Source organism: Neomonachus schauinslandi, chromosome 11, assembly GCF_002201575.2.
Source record: "Neomonachus schauinslandi chromosome 11, ASM220157v2, whole genome shotgun sequence".
Taxonomy (NCBI): Eukaryota; Metazoa; Chordata; class Mammalia; order Carnivora; family Phocidae; genus Neomonachus; species Neomonachus schauinslandi.
Genome location: NC_058413.1, coordinates 4,527,221 through 4,545,231, shown reverse-complemented (window position 1 = coordinate 4,545,231; position 18,011 = coordinate 4,527,221). Strand labels below are relative to the sequence as shown.

Sequence of the window (18,011 nt, the reverse complement as noted above, 5' to 3'; positions counted from 1 at the left end):
AGGTCCTTCGGACAGCAGCGGCCTGGAGCGAGCCTGCCCTGTTTGCATGTTCTTATTCTCACGGAGCATGAGGGACAGGGAGGGCACCACCCATGGGGGGGAGCGTGATGAATGGAGCACGCGTGTGCCCTGGGGGGATTACACCCCCGTCAGGTTGGAGGGTAGTCCAGCCCCCAGAGGCTCCCCAGGACCCCTCCCCACCAACACGCCCCAGTGGGAACCACCGTGCTGGCCTCGACTGCTCCCACTGTTCTGGGCCCCTGCAGCGTGCCCTGTGATGCCCGCTGCCTTCACCAGCACGGCGCCCGCGAGACTCAGCTGCGAGGAGCACTCGGTGGCTGTGCTTTCTTCTTCACTGGTGTGTAGTATTCCACCATATGACAGAACTCTACCCCTGACAGGCACTGGGTTCTTTCCAGGCTGGGGCCGCTGTAGACGTCTGCAGTGGACACGTACACTCATTTCTGTTGTTTCTGTTTTTAGGAATGAAACTGCTGGGTCACAGCACCTACAAAGGTTCAGCTTTAGAAACTATTGCCAGGGACGCCTGGGTGGTTAAGCGTCTGCCTTCGGCTCGGGTCATGATCTCAGGGTCCTGGGATCGAGTCCCACATCGAGCTCCCTGCTCAGCGAGGAGCCTGCTTCTCCCTCTCCCACTCCCCCTGCTTGTGCTTTCTCTCTCTCTCCCTAATAAATAAATCAAAAAAAAGAAACTATTGCCAAACAATTTCCCCAAGTAGTTATACCAACTTATGTTCCTACCATCAATGCTTGAAAATTCCAACACTTTTAAATGAAAACTTTATATGCTTTAATTGTAGACAATACCCTTTAACCCTAAAGAAAATCCTACACTACTAATGTTTAGAGGCGTTAAAATTTTCTTCTGTCCCATGGATCTGGCTGTATCAAAATGGGTAAGATAATTTCAAGCGATTTATCTATAATTCAAGAGGGGAATTAAATTACTGTAGAAACAAAACAGACCGACCATGACACAGCCTGACGGTCTCAAGTTTATACACGTGAAGGCCCTTGGTTTCCTTTCGTAAACCGGGGGCACTAAATATGCCCCCAGAGCAGGCTAGCAGCCCCACGCCTACCCGTCCTCCCTCCTCTGATGATGTTTCGCGCCTACAGGTAGGGGTGAAAAGTGCGAGCTCCTGCATGTAGCCTTTAGCAGGTGCGGGGCTGCCCGAGCTGCCGTTGGCCCCTTGAGGAAAGTCCAGATGCTCCCCTCACGTGTCATGGCTCAGAGCCTCCGCCCCGTTCTCCGGCCAGAGGACTTTCTACACCTCTCAGACGACACTTTACAAGCTCGGGCTTATCTGCTACACGATAGGACCCAAATCTCTAAACCGCACGTCAAGACAAAGTGGACATTTGTACGTTCTTCAGTGAGAACCTTCCAACAGTGCTGCAGCCCTGAAGCCATCCCACGTGGCGGAGAACAAAGATCTTTCCCTGGCTGCCACGCTCCTGACAGCTCTGGTCCACCTTCAGGGATCGAGTCCTACTCATCGTACACTCCTCCACACTCTGCATTTTCCCAATATTGAAATTGGTTGGGAGTCTGCAGAGATGGTTTTGTGAATATCTGAAGTACTTTTTTTTAAAGATTTATTTATTTTTAGAGAGAGAGAGAAATGGGAATGCAAGCTGGTGCAGCCACTCTGGAAAACAGTATAGAGTTTCCTCAAAAAGTTGAAAATAGAGCTACCCTACGACCTAGCAATTGCACTACTGGGTATTTACCCCAAAGATACAAATGTAGGGATCTGAAGGGGCACCTGCACCCCAATGTTTATAGCAGCAAAGTTCCCAATAGCCAAACTGTGGAAAGAGCCCAGAAGTCCATCAACAGATGAATGGATAAAGAAGATGTGGTGTATATATACAATGGAATATTACTCAGCCATCAGAAAGGATGAAATCTTGCCATTTGCAACGACGTGGATGGAACTAGAGGGTATTACGCGAAGCGAAATAAGTCAATCAGAGAAAGACATGTATCATATGATCTCACTGATACGTGGAATTTGAGAAACAAGACAGAGGATCATAGGGGAAGGGAGGAAAAAATGAAACAAGACGAAACCAGAGAGGGAGACAAACCATAAGCGGCTCCTAATCTCAGGAAACAAGCGGAGGGTTGCTGGAGTGGAGAGGGGTGGGGGGGTGGGGTGGCTTGGTGATGGACATTGGGGAGGGTATATGTTGTGGTGAGTGCTGGGTGTCATGTAAGACTGATGAATCACAGACCTGTACCCCTGATGAATCACAGACCTGTACCCCTGAAACAAATAATTCATTATACGGTAATTTTAAAAAATGGAGGGAAAGCACAAGAGAGAGAGAAAGCGTGAGCAGAGGGAGGGGCAGAAGGAGAGGGAGAACCTCAGGCAGACTCCCCGCTGGGCGCTGGGCGCAGAACCTGACACGGGGCTCGATCCCACGACCCTCGATCTCACGAGATCATGAACTGAGCTGAAACCAAGAGTCAGATGCATACCCGACTGAGCCACCCAGGCGGCCCATATCTCAAGCACCTTTAAACACTTTCAGAATGCATGTATTTAGTGAAAAAACCGTTACCTTAATGGCCTTGAACCGTTGGATTTCGTGATGTAGATTGTTACAACAATTATTACAATTGCAGTTGTTGCAAAAGTCCCCACTGGCAAAGCAATCACAGTACCTGTGAAGCATAACACAGCGTGTCAAGGGTGCGGGTGGCACAGTGAGCCGACAACAAGAGCACACACGCAGGAAGAGAGCCTGCCAGCACGCTGCAGTTCAGCACAACTTTTATCTAGATGATTCTGACTCCTTTTTTATGAAAAGCAGAACACCTGGGATGATGCTCTCCAGTGACTGACAGAGGAGAAAGAGAAACCAGTTAAAATACTGTCCATCGCTCTCCATCACCTCCTGCCCTCCGTGCCCACTGACACTCCCCCAGGAGCACCCCCAGTTGGCAGGCAGAAGCCATCCACCATCACCGGTCCCAGTCCACCCACACAACCGAAGCGGAGTCCTCTTCTTGGCCAGACCTTGACTATGAGTGAAAACGGATGGGGCCTGGATGCTGAACTTGGCTTGGGTTTGATCTTACTTCCACCCCCTGTCGACGTGTGGAGGAAGAGACGAATGGTGGAAGAAACACACGTACAAAATGACTGCTACCATACTCTCTTATAATAAAAGGGTTGTTTGTGAATTCAGATTCTACAGAACAGCTTTTAGCCGAATCTCTCCCCGAACGTGTCCACTGTGCCCTGGGATTCTGGAGGTCATAAAGGTATTATTACCTGGTGACAGAACGGGTTTTCCTTGAAGAACCGCCAGTGTTCATGGCTATTAAGACACCTGCTCTGGGGCTGTACGGCAGAGGCATTTAGGGGCCTGTGGCTTACGTGCTTTCAGCATGGGCAGGGGTAAGACACTGCCCTCAGCTCACGTAAAAATTCAGTATTGAGGCAAGGACTCCCAACATCTTCCCTACAACCTGCATGCACCCCAGAGAGGTGATGGGAGTTCATCAGCCACTCCACAGCTCCCGTTTGGGACTGGAGAAGATGCTGTTCCCTCCTGAGAGCATGAGTCATTGAAGAGAGCTTCAAATCCAGGTTTGTGATATCAGCTCGGCTGCCAGGCCCCCATGCTCTCGGATAGAGGTTATGTGTCAGCCAGTGTCTTGAGCTATAAAAAGGAAGTTGTGGTATCTAACCTACCAGTCTCAAGGGGTCGCCCAGGGGAGCTAGGGACATCACATGGATGTGTCTCCCATACAGTGCTGCGTGATGCCAAGAGGGCCCACGTCAGGCAACTGGATGTTTGTAGAAACCTTACTGTTAGAGAATTCCTAAACATTATTCTTTTAATATTTATTGTTTTAATTCTTTTAAATAATATTGTAAAATGCATGTCGAGCCAAGAGGAAAGTAGAAGAGATCATCAGAGGTGAAATAAAGAAGAAACTGTGAACCCAGAGGGGAGAGCTCTGTAGCCGCCATGTGTCATCCTGGGGCATCTGCCGGTCCCCAGTGACCCCGAGCCTGCTCATGCAGGAGACAGAAGACAAAGTCTGGGCTACCAAAGGTGGGAGTTGCACCAGAGACATCGCCCTTCCGCCCACATAAAGCATGGATCCTTGAAAGGCAACCTTCCCACAAATCTACTCCATAGAAGGAGTGGAGATACATCCCTCTCTGAAGCCCAGGGGAAATATGAGCGTGTCTCCTAAGGCTTCCTGACCACTGGGGTGGACGGAAGAAGGAAGAGATGACAGAGGTTCGGAGGCTGGAAAGCAGAGGAGAGAGAGTTCTGGACAGCAGACTGAAGAACCCTGAACCCTGGGCCAGCAGGAGAGAGCGAGGAAGTGGCTCTGAAGACTTGGACTCAGTGGTCCCAGGCTGCTCTGGAGTGGAGGGCAGGAGGGTGGGATGAGAAGAAAATTGGTTGAAATTCTAATTAGGAGGGAGTGAGCCCCCAGGCTCCTCCCCTTTCCAGCACCCTCCTCCTTTCCACCAACCACTGTGGCAAGAGACTGAAATCACTCTCCAGGGCAAAACAATCGAGGGTGGGCGTATCACAATGAACCAGAGGAGGAGAGGTGAATGTTGAGACCCACAGGATTCTTCTATTTGGCCCCTAGAATCCTAGCATCACATTGGAAAAGCCTTCTCTGGAGACGCCGACCAGCTCAAGAGAGAATACAGAGAGAAAGAGTCCCACAGTGAGGTTTCCCAATAGATGGTTTAGTCATTACCACCAAGTCCCCAGGCAGCTTATGCCTCATTCTTAAATGTGAGTGGAGAGACAGCCAGAGATCCGCAGACATTTCAGGAAACCTGACATGAAAGACAGAGGCCTAAAGAAACCGACTGTCCAGGGTAAGGAAACTAGTGGGAGTAGGGGTACCAACAGCCTTAGACAGATTAAGAAACAAGAAAATGATACTTAAAAAAACAGAGTATAAAAATGATGTTCTGGAAAATAAAAAAGTAATCACAGAGGGGATTATCTTAACAGAAGATGTGAAAACTAGGACCCCTGTCCCCCCCAGAAAGGGAAATAAAAACAATAGGGGAAAGAAAAACATAGGATTCATTTCCTAAGTCCAAAATCTACATAATTAGAGGTCTAGAAAGATAGAATTTTGAGAACAAAGGGCAGAAGATAATTTAAGAACATTTCTCGGAACTAACGGGCACTTGTTTGCAGAGTAAAAGGACTGCCGAGAGGTGAGAGTCCCAAAGCAAGACTTCACTGTTCTACATACTTTGCTGATTGGTTTATTGATTAACTCTTGCCCCTCTGCTTTTTTAAATTTTATGTTGAAGATTTTTAAATCTCTGTCACCAAACCTACTCTGTCTCCTACCCTAAAATCCAACTACTCTGTCTCCTACCCTAAAATGCTCATTTGCTTCTTCCACCAACATCATGAAAGGATTATCTACATCTGCTGCTTATCCTTTCTCGTCACCCATCTACCCTCTATCCTACTGCACTCTGACCTTCTTCTCTGACCCACTGGCTCTCAAAGGCAATCAACAACCTCCTTACTGGAGATGCAAGGACCTCTTCACTGCACGTTTGTCTCAGCAGCTGTGACACTCTTATGTTCCAGAACCACATTTCCAACTTCTGGTCAGACATTTCTACCTCCAACTCAGTGTGTCTGGCCTTAACTTGTGATCCTCTCCCACTCCTCTCTGCATCCATGGTGCCCCACCACTAACATAATCCCAAGTCCCTTTTGACAGTTACCTTTCTCTCTTTTCCCACGCCCAAGGAGTTATCAAGGCTACCGATTCTGGCTCAGAAATGTCTTTTTTTTTTTTTTTAATTTTATCTTTATACAAGTAAATCACATTTGTTGAAGAAAAGTTTTTAGATATAAATGAGCAAAAAGGAAAAAATTACAATCACTCAGAATTCCACTCCCTAGAAATGTTCATTTGGTGAACATATTTCAGATTTTTTCTCTAAAACTATACATACTGAAATAAACATATGTTGTTTGATTACATATTACATACAAACAAAAACAAGATCATATTCTAAACATTGTTTCAGTATGTTTTTATTACTTATCAGTATCAGTAATCACTCTAGCAACTTGTTTTTATTATCAATATTACGAGTGTTTCCCACATACATAGATTTATATACCATTTCAGTGACTGCACGGTGACCCCTTCTAAAGCAGCAACATAATTCAGTTAATAATTCTCTTCACATTGAACATTTAGATTATTTTATATATTTTGGAATGTAAACAATATTTCACCAGTGGCACTGGCCTCCTTTCTGTTCCTAGAACCCTGACCTTCCCTCTCTTGCCACAGGGCCTTTTCATGTGCTGTTTCCTCTGCCTAGAACATTCTTAGCCACCCACTTTCAATCCACCTCCACCTGATTAACTCTCCTCATCCAAACACCCCTCCATAGGGAAGCCTTCCCTGGCTTTCACACTTGGTCAACTCCCCCCTACTACTACTCTTTTGCCACATTTTCCACATTTCCACTCTGCCCTTTATGTATATGATTATTTTATTCATGTCCATCTCCCCCTTAGACTGTGTGGGCCAAGAAGGCAGGGACCATGACTATCTTGTTCATCTCCGTCTTTCTCATTCCTGAGATCACAGAAATTTAAAAATATTTGTGGAATGAATGAGTAAATGTATATGTCTGAAATATCTCTTAAGTCTCTGTTTTGTTCTTAATTGCCACCATCCCTGCCTTAGTTCAGGTCTTTCTCACCTCTTCTATACTCTTGTGATAGCCTCCTAACTAATCTCACTTTCAACTTCCTCCACTTTACCATCGGTGCTAATTTCCTAAAACATGTATCAGGCAAAAAGAAGCAAAGAAAAAAACTATAATCAGAAAACACAAAATAAAGTGGTATTGTGCATTCCTGGTGAGAATGTAAAACGGTATTGCCGCGGTGGAAAACGGTATGGCAGTTCCTCAAAAAGTTAAAACACAGACTTACTATATGATCCAGCAATTCCTCTTCTGGGCATATCTACCCAAAAGAATAGAAAGCAGGGACTCAAAGAGATGCTTGTACACCAATGTTCGTAGCAACATTATTCACAGGAACCAAAAGGTAGAAACAACCCATATGTCCATTGCCAGATGAAGGGCTAAACAAAATGTGGTCCATACGTACAATGGCATATTACTTGGCCTTAAAAAGAAAGGCAGTTTTGATATATGCTATGGCACAAATAAACCACGGATGCTGGGTGAAAGATGCCGGACACGAAGGGACACATACTGTATGGTTTTACTTATATCAGGTCCCTAGAGCAGGCAGATTCAGCGACAGTAGAACAGAGGTTGCCAGGGATTGGGGAGAGGGGCTAATAGTTACTTACGGGCTACAGAGTTTCTATCTGGGATGATGACAGAGCTCTGGAAATGAGTGGTGGTGATGGGTGCACGGCCTGGTGGATGCAATTAATGTCACTGAATTGTACATTTAAAATGGTTACAATGGGGGGCGCCTGGGTGGCTCAGTCGTTGAGCGTCTGCCTTCGGCTCAGGTCATGATCCCAGGGTCCTGGGATCGAGCCCCGCATTGGGCTCCCTGCTCTGAGGGAAGCCTGCTTCTCCCTCTCCCACTCCCCCTTCTTGTGTTCTCTCTCTCACCATCTCTCTCCCTCTGTCAAATAAATAAATAAAATCTTTTTAAAAAATTGGTTACAATGGTAAGTTTTTTGTTATGTATATTTTACCACCACACACAAAAAGCAAGCTGTACGAAGTATGTATGGAATGCTGCCATTTGACTAGAAAAAAAAAGAACTTAAATTTTAAAACCTCAAAAAAATAAGGTGGTACAAATAAGTCCACATATATCAGTAATGACAAAAAGAATGCAAATGGATGAAAGGAGCCTATTAAAAGATGTGGATTATTAGATTTGCTTTTTTTAAATCCAGTTCTAGTCAGATTACAGAGGACAGACCTAAAATAAAACCACCGCATAGAACGTGTGTGCAGAAAGGGAAGAGAGGGTGCAGGCCTGCTAACACCAACCAGAGAAAACACGGGGTCAACATAAACTTAAAAAACATGGGGGCAAGGAAAGAACTTAAGGCAAAAAGGAGCAGGATACACAGGTATATTTAACAGTTGATGGAAGCATTCACCAAAAAGATACAACAACTGTGGATTTGAATGCCCTTTACTACAGACCCAATACATATCAACCAAAATGGAATTATAGGGGGAAAGTAGGCAAATCCACCAAGTGAGAGGTCTTAACATACTTCTATCAAAAACAGATAAATCACACAACATCTAATGAACATTTAGCAGATTTAAGCAACAAAATTAACAAGCCTGACCTAATGCATAGTAAATACATCCAACACATAGAGAATATATGTCTTTAAAGTTAATATATTTAAAAAAAATTTTTTTTTAAGATTTTATTTATTTGCGAGAGAGACAATGAGAGACAGAGAGCATGAGAGGGAGGAGGGTCAGAGGGAGAAGCAGACTCCCTGCTGAGCAGGGAGCCTGATGCGGGACTCGATCCCGGGACTCCAGGATCATGACCTGAGCCGAAGGCAGTCGCTTAACCAACTGAGCCACCCAGGCGCCCTAAAGTTAATATATTTTAAAAAATCAATTGAACATTAAGTCATAAAGGAAGTCTTCATTAATTTCAAAGCATTGATACCATATAGACCACATTATCTAACCACAGTGTAATCAAAGTAAAAAATTAACAATTAAAATGTAATTTTAAACATATATCTACATACGTATCTGGATACTGTGAAGTGCGCACCTGAACAACTCATGAGTGAAGAGAACATTACAAAGGCAATTTAAAAATATTTCAAGTGAATGACAACAAAAGCACCTCCTACCAACTCTTGTAGTTGCATTAAAAGCATTGCAGGGGGCTACTCTAAAGTTTTAAAGGCATTTCCTAAAAAATAAAAAAGAAGCACTAGCAGAAGAAGCTAGCAAGACAGGAGAGTAAAATAAAAGAGGTGTGCAGGAGAAATAGTAAAGAGCAAAACTTAATGTACCTCTGAAATAGGAGCCAGAAATCTAAGCAAGAAAATCCAGAAAATCAAAAGTCGATGCCCTGAAAAGACTGAGAAAATAGACAAACTTCCCGTGGGAAGGATCGAGAAAAAGAAAAGGGACAAGCAACAACAGCAGAAACTTAAAAAAATGTACAAGGCTGTAACTACAGAGACAGAGACAATTTTTAAAACAACATAAGAATATATAAACAGGAATATACAAGTAGATTTAAAAACTTAGAGAATTCAACGATTTTCAAGAAAAATGTAAAATATCAACATGGAGTCCAGAATAAATAAAAACTTAGAAAAAGCTATAGCAATGAGAGAAAGTGACTATGTAGCCTCTCCCCTTCTCCTACTCCAGCCCACAAATACACCCGGCCCTGATGGTTTTATGGGCAGAGGGTGATCACTCTTCAAAGAACAAACAAGGGCCACCCTACACAGACCTTCTCAGAGGCTTCACAGAAGAGGCTGGGGCGGGGGGAGGGAAGCCTGATAGTGCACTGTATTAGGCAATGCAAAACACTGGTTTTGATACCACAACCAAATTTTAGACGTGTGAGAAAGGGAAATTGTAGATCTACCCCACTCCAGAAAAGATGCAAAGTCCTAGGCAGAATATCAGAAAACCAGAACCAGATCTTGCAGTGTTTACAACAAGGTAAAATCCTGATCAATTTGGGTTCAATCCCTAGCGTACAAGGGTGGATTAACATTAGAAAATTTATTGTAATAGATCATAGTATAAGATTAAAAGAAGAAAACAGTGATCATTTCCATAAGTGCAGGAAACAGACTTCGATAGAATTCACCATCATTTATAATAAGAATAAAACAGAATGCCAGTTTAGGAGTGGAAGGAAATGGAAGCAGAAGCAGCCCTTCGGCAGTAGCCACTTTCCCCGACTCTACAGTAGGAGCAATTCCAGCTGAGCACGTGGGTGGCTCCACTCAGGACGCCGTTCCCCAGCTTCCCACCTAGCTTGGTCTGAGCACAGGACGAGGTTCTGGCCGGCGCAGCGTGAGTGGAAGTGATTTGGGCAATTTCTGGTTATGCCTCGAAAGGTGAGAAGAGTGCCCGCACCCTCTGTTCTCTTCCTGGGTGGCTGGAATGAAGATGAGGGTGGCAGCTGGGGAGGCGCCCCCCCCCGGGTGGCAGAGCTGCTGACGGGGAGGCTGACACACTGAAGCCGAAGCCACCACACAAGCCCTGGGAAGACGGTAGTTCACAGTCTTTGTTCTACAGCATCTAAGCCCAGAATAGCTCTCAAAAACCTACGGCAAATATCTTATTTAGGGCAGGGCAAGGGAATGTTAGAAGTATTGCTAGGAAACCAGGAGCAAACGAGCTGGTGGCCCACATGGTAGAGGCTGTGGAAGAGACCCTCATAACACGATCAGGCAAGAAAAAGGAAAAGAGGATAAAGATGGGGAAAGATATCAATGGTCCTTATTCGCAGACAGGTTGTTTAAGTACAAAAGTGAAGGAAGTCCACAGACGAATCATTGTAACTGAGAAGTGGGATCCGTGCATGGAGCAGGATCGGGAGCCCAGAACCAGACCCACACACAGACATCGAACCCTGACAGCCGAAAGGAAACGCACTGCACATCACTGGGACTATATTTGTGTTTTGCAATAAACGGTGCCAGACAACTAGTTGTACATACGGGAAAAAAAATGAAATTAGATCCCTACCTAATGCTATTCATAAAAACCAATTCCAGGTGCATTAAGGCTACAAAGGAGAAAAGCAAACTTTAAAACTTTAGAACAAACTCTAACAGCACAACTATTTGGACTTGGGATATGGCTGGATTTCTTGAACAAAGACAAGTGACAATTTTGACTACATTAAATTTAAAACTTCTGTCCACCAGAAGTCACTGCTCACTGTAAGGCGTGTGTACTGAGCACCCAGTAGATACCAGATCTTGTGCACAGTCCTCATCTTCGCGAGAATTACAACTGTCCGTGCCCTTTGCTCGGGGTCAGAGTGCTGTCTGGGTTGAAAACGCATGTGTTGGGTCAGGACATACACCTTGGTCCCCAAGTGAACTCCCACTCCCTTTCTTACCACTTATGTGGACTTTCCCCTCTCTGCAAAATTGCTTTCCTCTCTGAAAAGGCCCACACGGCTCTGTTCAAGTTGGCAGCTGCAGGAGAGCTCGCAAAGCACTGTCCTCTGTGGTCTCGGGCTCCCACACTCGACAGACTCAGTGGAGACAGACCTCAGGGTTCCAAGTCTCGAATGGCAGAAAGTCGGACTGCCGGCTGGCTGATGAACCAATGTGGATGGTGATCGCTGAGAATACACTCCAAGTCCATGCTTTGTTACCACCACTGTACGCAGTCTGTGTGTTCTTGTTCTAGGCATGTGTACTGTCCCCTTCCATTGTCTACTCCTACTGTTGCCTAGGAAACCACAGCCACCACGTGAGGTCTGGTGGCCCCTCTGTTGTCTGTGAAACAGCCCGAAGGAGCATCACTCTGTTAAAGGTGCTGGCCTCGAGGCAGAGCTTCAGTGCTGGCAACATCTCAACGCTTTTTGGTAATCCTACTCTGCGACTTGACAAGAAGGTGAACATCCTGTCCAAGAATATACTCTGGACACAGACACACTGTATCCTAGAATTTTTAGAGTCTTAATGGGTTTGAAAAGACTGATGATGACATGTATTCTAAACTTCTTAATTCATTGGCCATCCTGACAAATTCTTTAAAACACTTTAAAACATTGGTATTAAATATTTAAAACCTTTTTAGGTGCATATTTGGGCCTGTAAAATATTTAAGGAAACCCCTCCAAGGCCAAAAAATAAAAGAGAAACAAAAATTCAAAGGAGTGAGCTGAAGCTGAAGCCCGCAGCCGTCTTTGGGCATCTGCTGATCCCAACAACAAGAGGCTTTGGTTTTAGCTGTTGCACGGAGGAGGCGGGGTGGGGCGGGCACCACATAGGGATGGCAAACACTTTTAAGAACATGTAGAGTAGGCCAGCCATTGCTCTAAGTGCTTTACATACATCAGCCCAAAGCCTAGGACATGTCCAGGCAGGGGGTCAGCTCCAGGAGCTACGCTTCAGGCTGAACAGTGGAACGTCTATACCCGGTGAATGAGCGCTCTTGGAAAACAGGTCCTGCAGTAGAAAAGGCAAGAAAATGCATCCATCTGGGCACTGGCTTGGGAGGAGGGGGCTCATTTGGGTTTGAGATCTGAACTCATACTGTGTGTCCTAAAAAAATGCCTTAGGAAAACTTTTAAGTTGTCCAAATTGGAACTGCCGCCAAGGCCAAGCAGAAGCACACACACTTTCTCTGTAGGAACGCACCCTCAGGTCAACCTCAGAATTCCCACATATAAAGTCCCAGCGATTATAATACAAAATACATGAGGTAACAAACCATAACGAGTGAAAAATCAAGAGAAGAAAACACCAGAATCAGACAAGCAAAGACTTTAAATATTAGAATTATGAGCTATTGAATATGAATTAAGTATTTAATATTTTTAAACATAAAAGAAGGACTCTAAGGTACAAGTAAGAAACAAGAGACTATACAAAATGATCACCCAGATTTGATCTTCTAGCCACAGGATTCTGGTTAATTAAGTATAATTAATTAACCTGTCAAATCAGAGACAAAAGGCATTTGAAAAACCAATATTAGAGACTGCCCAATCTATGATTAAAATCTTGATTTAGATTTGATTAGGGTAAAAACAATGTGGATAAGATAACTGCTCCCAACAAGTCCCACCCAGTATCTCAGCAAAAACTGAATTGGAATGGATATTTAAAAAACTTTGCTTGGATTTGCTGACAAACATATTTCAGAACGAATTAAAACTGTCCCGGAAAACATCCACACTCATAAAGCTGGTTCTTCCTCTAGGGAGTATGCTCATGACACAGGAAGGGACCTCTCTCCACTCCCTGAGAACACTCCTCCCTCCTCACTCTGCGAAGTTACTGCCCCGAGGTCTTATGTCACGGCCTACATAAAAAAATTCTGTTACAAAAGTGGCTTTCGCAATCAATGCTTTTATAAACTAATTATGAAGCAAATCATTGCTCACTGTATAAAAAAATGTATAAAAAATGTTACGACAGTCCTATGCAGCTGCAGTGGAAAGATAGAAGGGAACTACGTGAAAAATCTTAAAAACTTCTTCAATAATAAATTTTCAATAAAAAAATTACAAAACACTTATCTACCTTTTTATTAATCTACATCAATACCATTTTAATTATATAGACTAATATTATCATTTAAAAATAACTCCCAACCTTTGCTGTCTAATGAAACCACAAGAAAAGGCTGAAGTCCACTATCTAAAGTTTCAAGGGTAACTGGGACAGGAACGAGCAAGGGTGGGGGAGCTCTGTCTGGAGGAGGGAGGGAGGCACACGGTTGCAGAGTGAAAACTCTCTCTACCACAGCGACAAGGCGGTAGATAATCCCCCCTGAAAGCCTGAAAACCGAAGTCAATAGAACAGTTGCTTCGGGGGAGGAATCCAGAGAATGGGAAGAGAGGGAGCAAGGTGTTATGACTTCCCATTGTAATCTGCTATAGTCATTGATTTTTACGCATGTGCATGTATCACTGCGATTTTCAAAAAATACAAGAATGTGTTTTTCTCTTCGTTGATGGCCAATTAATAGTAGTCCCTCTTGACCTTTATCCTATCGATACTCTCAATACAGCAGGACAAATGTGCCCTAAGAAAACTATTACATCGCTTTAAGAGCACGACTTAGTTGTGGGGAGAAAAAGAGTAAAGACTACTGAAGGCTCTCCCTGGGGGTCAGGGCACGTGCTCATGGAGCAAGCGATGGACAGCCCACAACACCCGCTCCCTGCTGAAGCTCCCCAGCACGAGCCCCTGCACCACAGGCAGGGACACCAGCAGTCTGCCACTGAGAGACCCTGCGGCTGGCTCTGCTTGGGTGGGTGACTTTACCCACTCCTTAGCCTTTCCAAAAACAATCTTTCCAGAGATCATTGGTTTCTCAGCGATTGACTGATGTCAACAAACCACGAGAGACTGATCGGGATGCCGCCTGTGAATTTCTGGTGGAGGTCACATCCCCTTCCAGTGCTCACAATGCTCCAGGCCCCGGCTTCCCAGCGCGGAGCTACGGAGGAAGCTAGATCGCTGGCCAGACGGCGACGTGAGAAGCGTGGCATCGGAGGTACGGGGTCCCGAAGTATGACATGAGGGCGGGAAGCCTCTTGTACCTGGCACACGACACTTCTCTTGAGAAGGCGGTGCCCGTGTCCCTCAGAGACAGTGCCTCCTTTCTCAGGACAGCACAGGACACACTGCACCTCCTTTTCCTTTGTTCCAATGCTGACCAAGCCCACTTGGGCAGCCAGCTCTTTCTCTGGTGCGTCAGTCGCCCATTGATCTGGAAAGCTGTTCTAGGCAGGAAGCTATTTCTTTGGCCTTCCATTGTGGGGTCATCAATAAGTGAAACCCTTCTTGGCGCCCCACCTTACTTCCGAGTCCTTAGGGGTTACCTTCCTCCATCCCCAGTGATTGTCTACCCCTCGTTCTAGGCTTCCTGGGTCATTTGGTCTCCCCAGTCCCCAAACAAGGCTGCAGCTTGGCAGCCCCATTGGACAGGACCTGCTCCCCTCCTGGCTCTGTCCACCCTACACACCACCACCTTGTCCTCCACCGCATCGGATGTCTCCATCTGGGCGGGTCACACGGTCCAGGCTTTTCCCTCTGTTCTCCTTCCTCCTCACCCAGAGCCGCGGGTTAGTGGTCTCATGGTGTGTCCAGCGTCCAGAGAGGTGTATGGCTCGCGTTCACAGACTAAACCACTGACAGCTCAAGTGTTTTCACACAGTCAACCCTAGATTTCAGCATTGCTTTTTTAAAAAAATGGATTTGTCTTTTCAGTGAACCAAGTTTCTCGGACTTCTGGATTTGGACCCACTCGTGCACCCCTAAGTCCCTGTCCCTTCAGTGGGGCTCTCAGTGATTCAGCAGGAGCTCTGCAACGGAAAAACCACGTGGAGACAGTGTTAGCCATCAGGATGAGGATGTGTGCCCCCTCCAACATGTCACTTTAAATCCAGGCAGGCCTTCGGGGCAGACACTGGGCAAAGCCGAGAGCCAGGCAGACGACACGAATAATGGAATAATGTCCACGTGTGGCAGGGCGGAAGGGGATGCCGGGGCCACCTCCCGCGTCAGCCACACTGTGTACCCCCTCCACCCCCCCGACCGAGCCTCCTGCGGGCTGGCATCCCTGGGGGAGAATTTTTCTGAGACAATTCACTGTTGAGTGAACCAATCCGCCAAACTTGTAAAAACTAGGATGTGGAAATGTCACAGTTAATGCCCCGCAAGGGTGCTGCGCTTAGCACCCATCCGAGGGGCGGAGATGCAAACCCAAACCCAAGAAAGTCACACCACGTGAGGTGCAGGCAGGGTCCTTTACTAAGCCAGTCGGTCAAGAGGATCCCAAGAGACGCGAGCCAGGCTTGTGCGGAGGGCATGGCGTCTCGCTGCTCTGGCTGGCGGGGAGCCCGGACGCGGGGGCAGGTCTCAGCCGCAGCCTGTGTGTGGCGAGCCGCTGACGCTCGTCTGGACTGCGCCACTTACTGACTTCTAAACAACCTTATTTCTATTTAATAATGAAGGATTTGTGATTACTTACAATTTCAGACACTGGGATTTGGTACAGTTACATGGCTTTTTAGACTTTGTGTCCCATGAACTAAGAGTTACTCTATAAAGATTAAAAAAGAAAATATTCAGATTGTTACTCTTTAAAAGGAGAATTAGCTAAGCATCTGGTGTTTCTGAACAAATACTGAAAATCTCAGCACCAGGTAGTTACAGGTATTATTTATCAGTGCCTGATCATGAAAGGGAAGTGGCGTGCGGATTACAATATGATGGAACGAGCCTGGCCAATCCCAACCTGTGTGCCCACAGATCCCGCGGGGTGCAGAGCAGGACCCGGTGGCTGTCCCCTCCCCAGGAAGCCTTCTGGACGTTCTTCCCTTGATCTGTTTAAACCCCTGTTGTGTGGGGACCCTCACACCAAATAGCTCCTTTATTTCAACTTTTTTGTATTTTCCCAAATCTGAACACTAACGGATAGTATAACTTAAAAAATAGGCAAATCATCATTTTATATCGTTAGAGCCGTCCACGCTGCAGAGCTACCAGCAATATAAAGCAAGTTTCCAGTGGAGATCTCCCTCCTAACTGCTCTTGGGGATTAGCCCAGAGCCATCGTGAGGGGCATCAGAGGAGGAGAGACAAACTAGTCGTGGATGCTAAACATGAGGGGCAGCTGTGGACTAAAACTCGGGGGAAGTTCCCGAGCACTGCTCTCCAATACTGCTCACGGAGGGAACCCCGAGCCCTAGTTCTGTGAGACGCTTCCTACGCTAACGAAAGGAGGGACAGGTGCACAAAGACCGCGACGGTGGCAAGGCTCTGCTGGGTCGCAGGGACGCCGCTTGGTCTGGGGCTTCTTACAGAAACCGCAGGGTACGTGGCACAAGGTAACGTTTGCCAACAGGCTCCTGTCGCCACCCCAGAGTGCGGACGCACTCCTGCCACTTGTCCCGTGGTTCTAACGGATACGAATGCCCCGAAGACGGCGTGCTAGGCAAGCCCCTTGCCTGTACTCTGCGCACTCACACACTCAGCTACCTGGAGTCCGGACTGCGGGCATCGTAAGTCCTAGCTCAGCCCTTCATTGTCTGTGCCCTGCCGTGGGTTCCTCCTGCACGGGCAAGCTAGCCTCACCGTCTAGGCTTCTGTTTAGCGACACCCCTTCCCCCCCAACACACACTCGGTACCCGACTCATGGATGAGCTGCTAACTCTTAACTTCTGGAGATCCTCCCATTTTTAAGACAATGTCCTCAAACTATGTCACTGAATGCTGTATTAATTTATGATTCATCTAGTCTACTTTTCGCCTTTGTACCTAGCGGAGTGACAGCTTTCTGTCCCCATGGGTGCCCGGAGGTGGCAGATCTGGCCCGTGCACCTTGGAGCAGACATGGGCTTTCAGAGGAGCGCGTGTGGAAACCTGCTTCACTGCTCTTGTTCTCAGACTCTCAGACCTCCCCCCACAATGGGGCACAGGGTGGCCTGGCACTGACTGTCCAGAGGAACCAAAAATCTTTCCTTTAAAAAATGGGGTGGGGGCGCATGGAGACATTCCAGAGGTGACCTGCCATGATTGTGGGAGGACAGGGTACAGTTCAATGAATGTCCTGTATCAGGAAGATACCAATAGGCATTTCCTGAGAGATCATCAAGTGGTCAGGACTGTGATAAGAGCTTCAGGGGAAAACCAAAAAATACATGTGTAAAAATTTATAGTGCCAGTCCTGGAGGAATCCAGCAATTTGGGACATGAGATATATATATATGATTGAAAAATTGGAGGACAGAAGATACTGTATAATCATAGCTGTCAAATTATTTGATACTGATTGGCAATGATATAAAATTCAGAAACGGTAGTTTAATATAGATGGAAGAAGTTAAACTACTTTCGAAGGCGCTATAACTCGACACCACCTGTTAGGGCTGTTGAGACTTGCTATCCGCCACAACGGGGTTTCAGCTGAGGTAGCGGCAGGAGCGAAAGCGCCGTAGGGGCGGGAACTAAACCTGCGAAAATCCCACAGCTCTGAGGACACCTGTCCACCCTCTTATGCCAATCTGAAAATTAAGGAGTCAGGAGAGATCCGCACAATTCCGCCTCAGAAAAGCATGAGAAATAAACTGCCCCACACGAGATATGGCCTCATCTTTATGAAAAAAATTTTCAGAGAAGCAGACTCTTGAATGTTCTTTATTATAACGTTCATTATGTTACCAAAAGTAATAGGATCAATGACATATCAGAATTCACATTAACACCTGACTGATGACAAGATGACGAAAGC

At 46.1% G+C, this 18,011-nt stretch overlaps 1 protein-coding gene across 1 annotated transcript in view; it reads right to left on the bottom strand.

Annotated features, from left to right (window-relative positions):
* TESMIN (testis expressed metallothionein like protein) overlaps positions 1-18,011 on the bottom strand; it is a 36,639-nt gene that overhangs the window by 5,041 nt on the left and 13,587 nt on the right. The window contains exon 6 of the mRNA XM_021685151.1: positions 2,596-2,698. Coding sequence (XP_021540826.1) covers positions 2,596-2,698 — 103 coding nt within the window. The remainder of the gene's footprint in view (positions 1-2,595; positions 2,699-18,011) is intronic.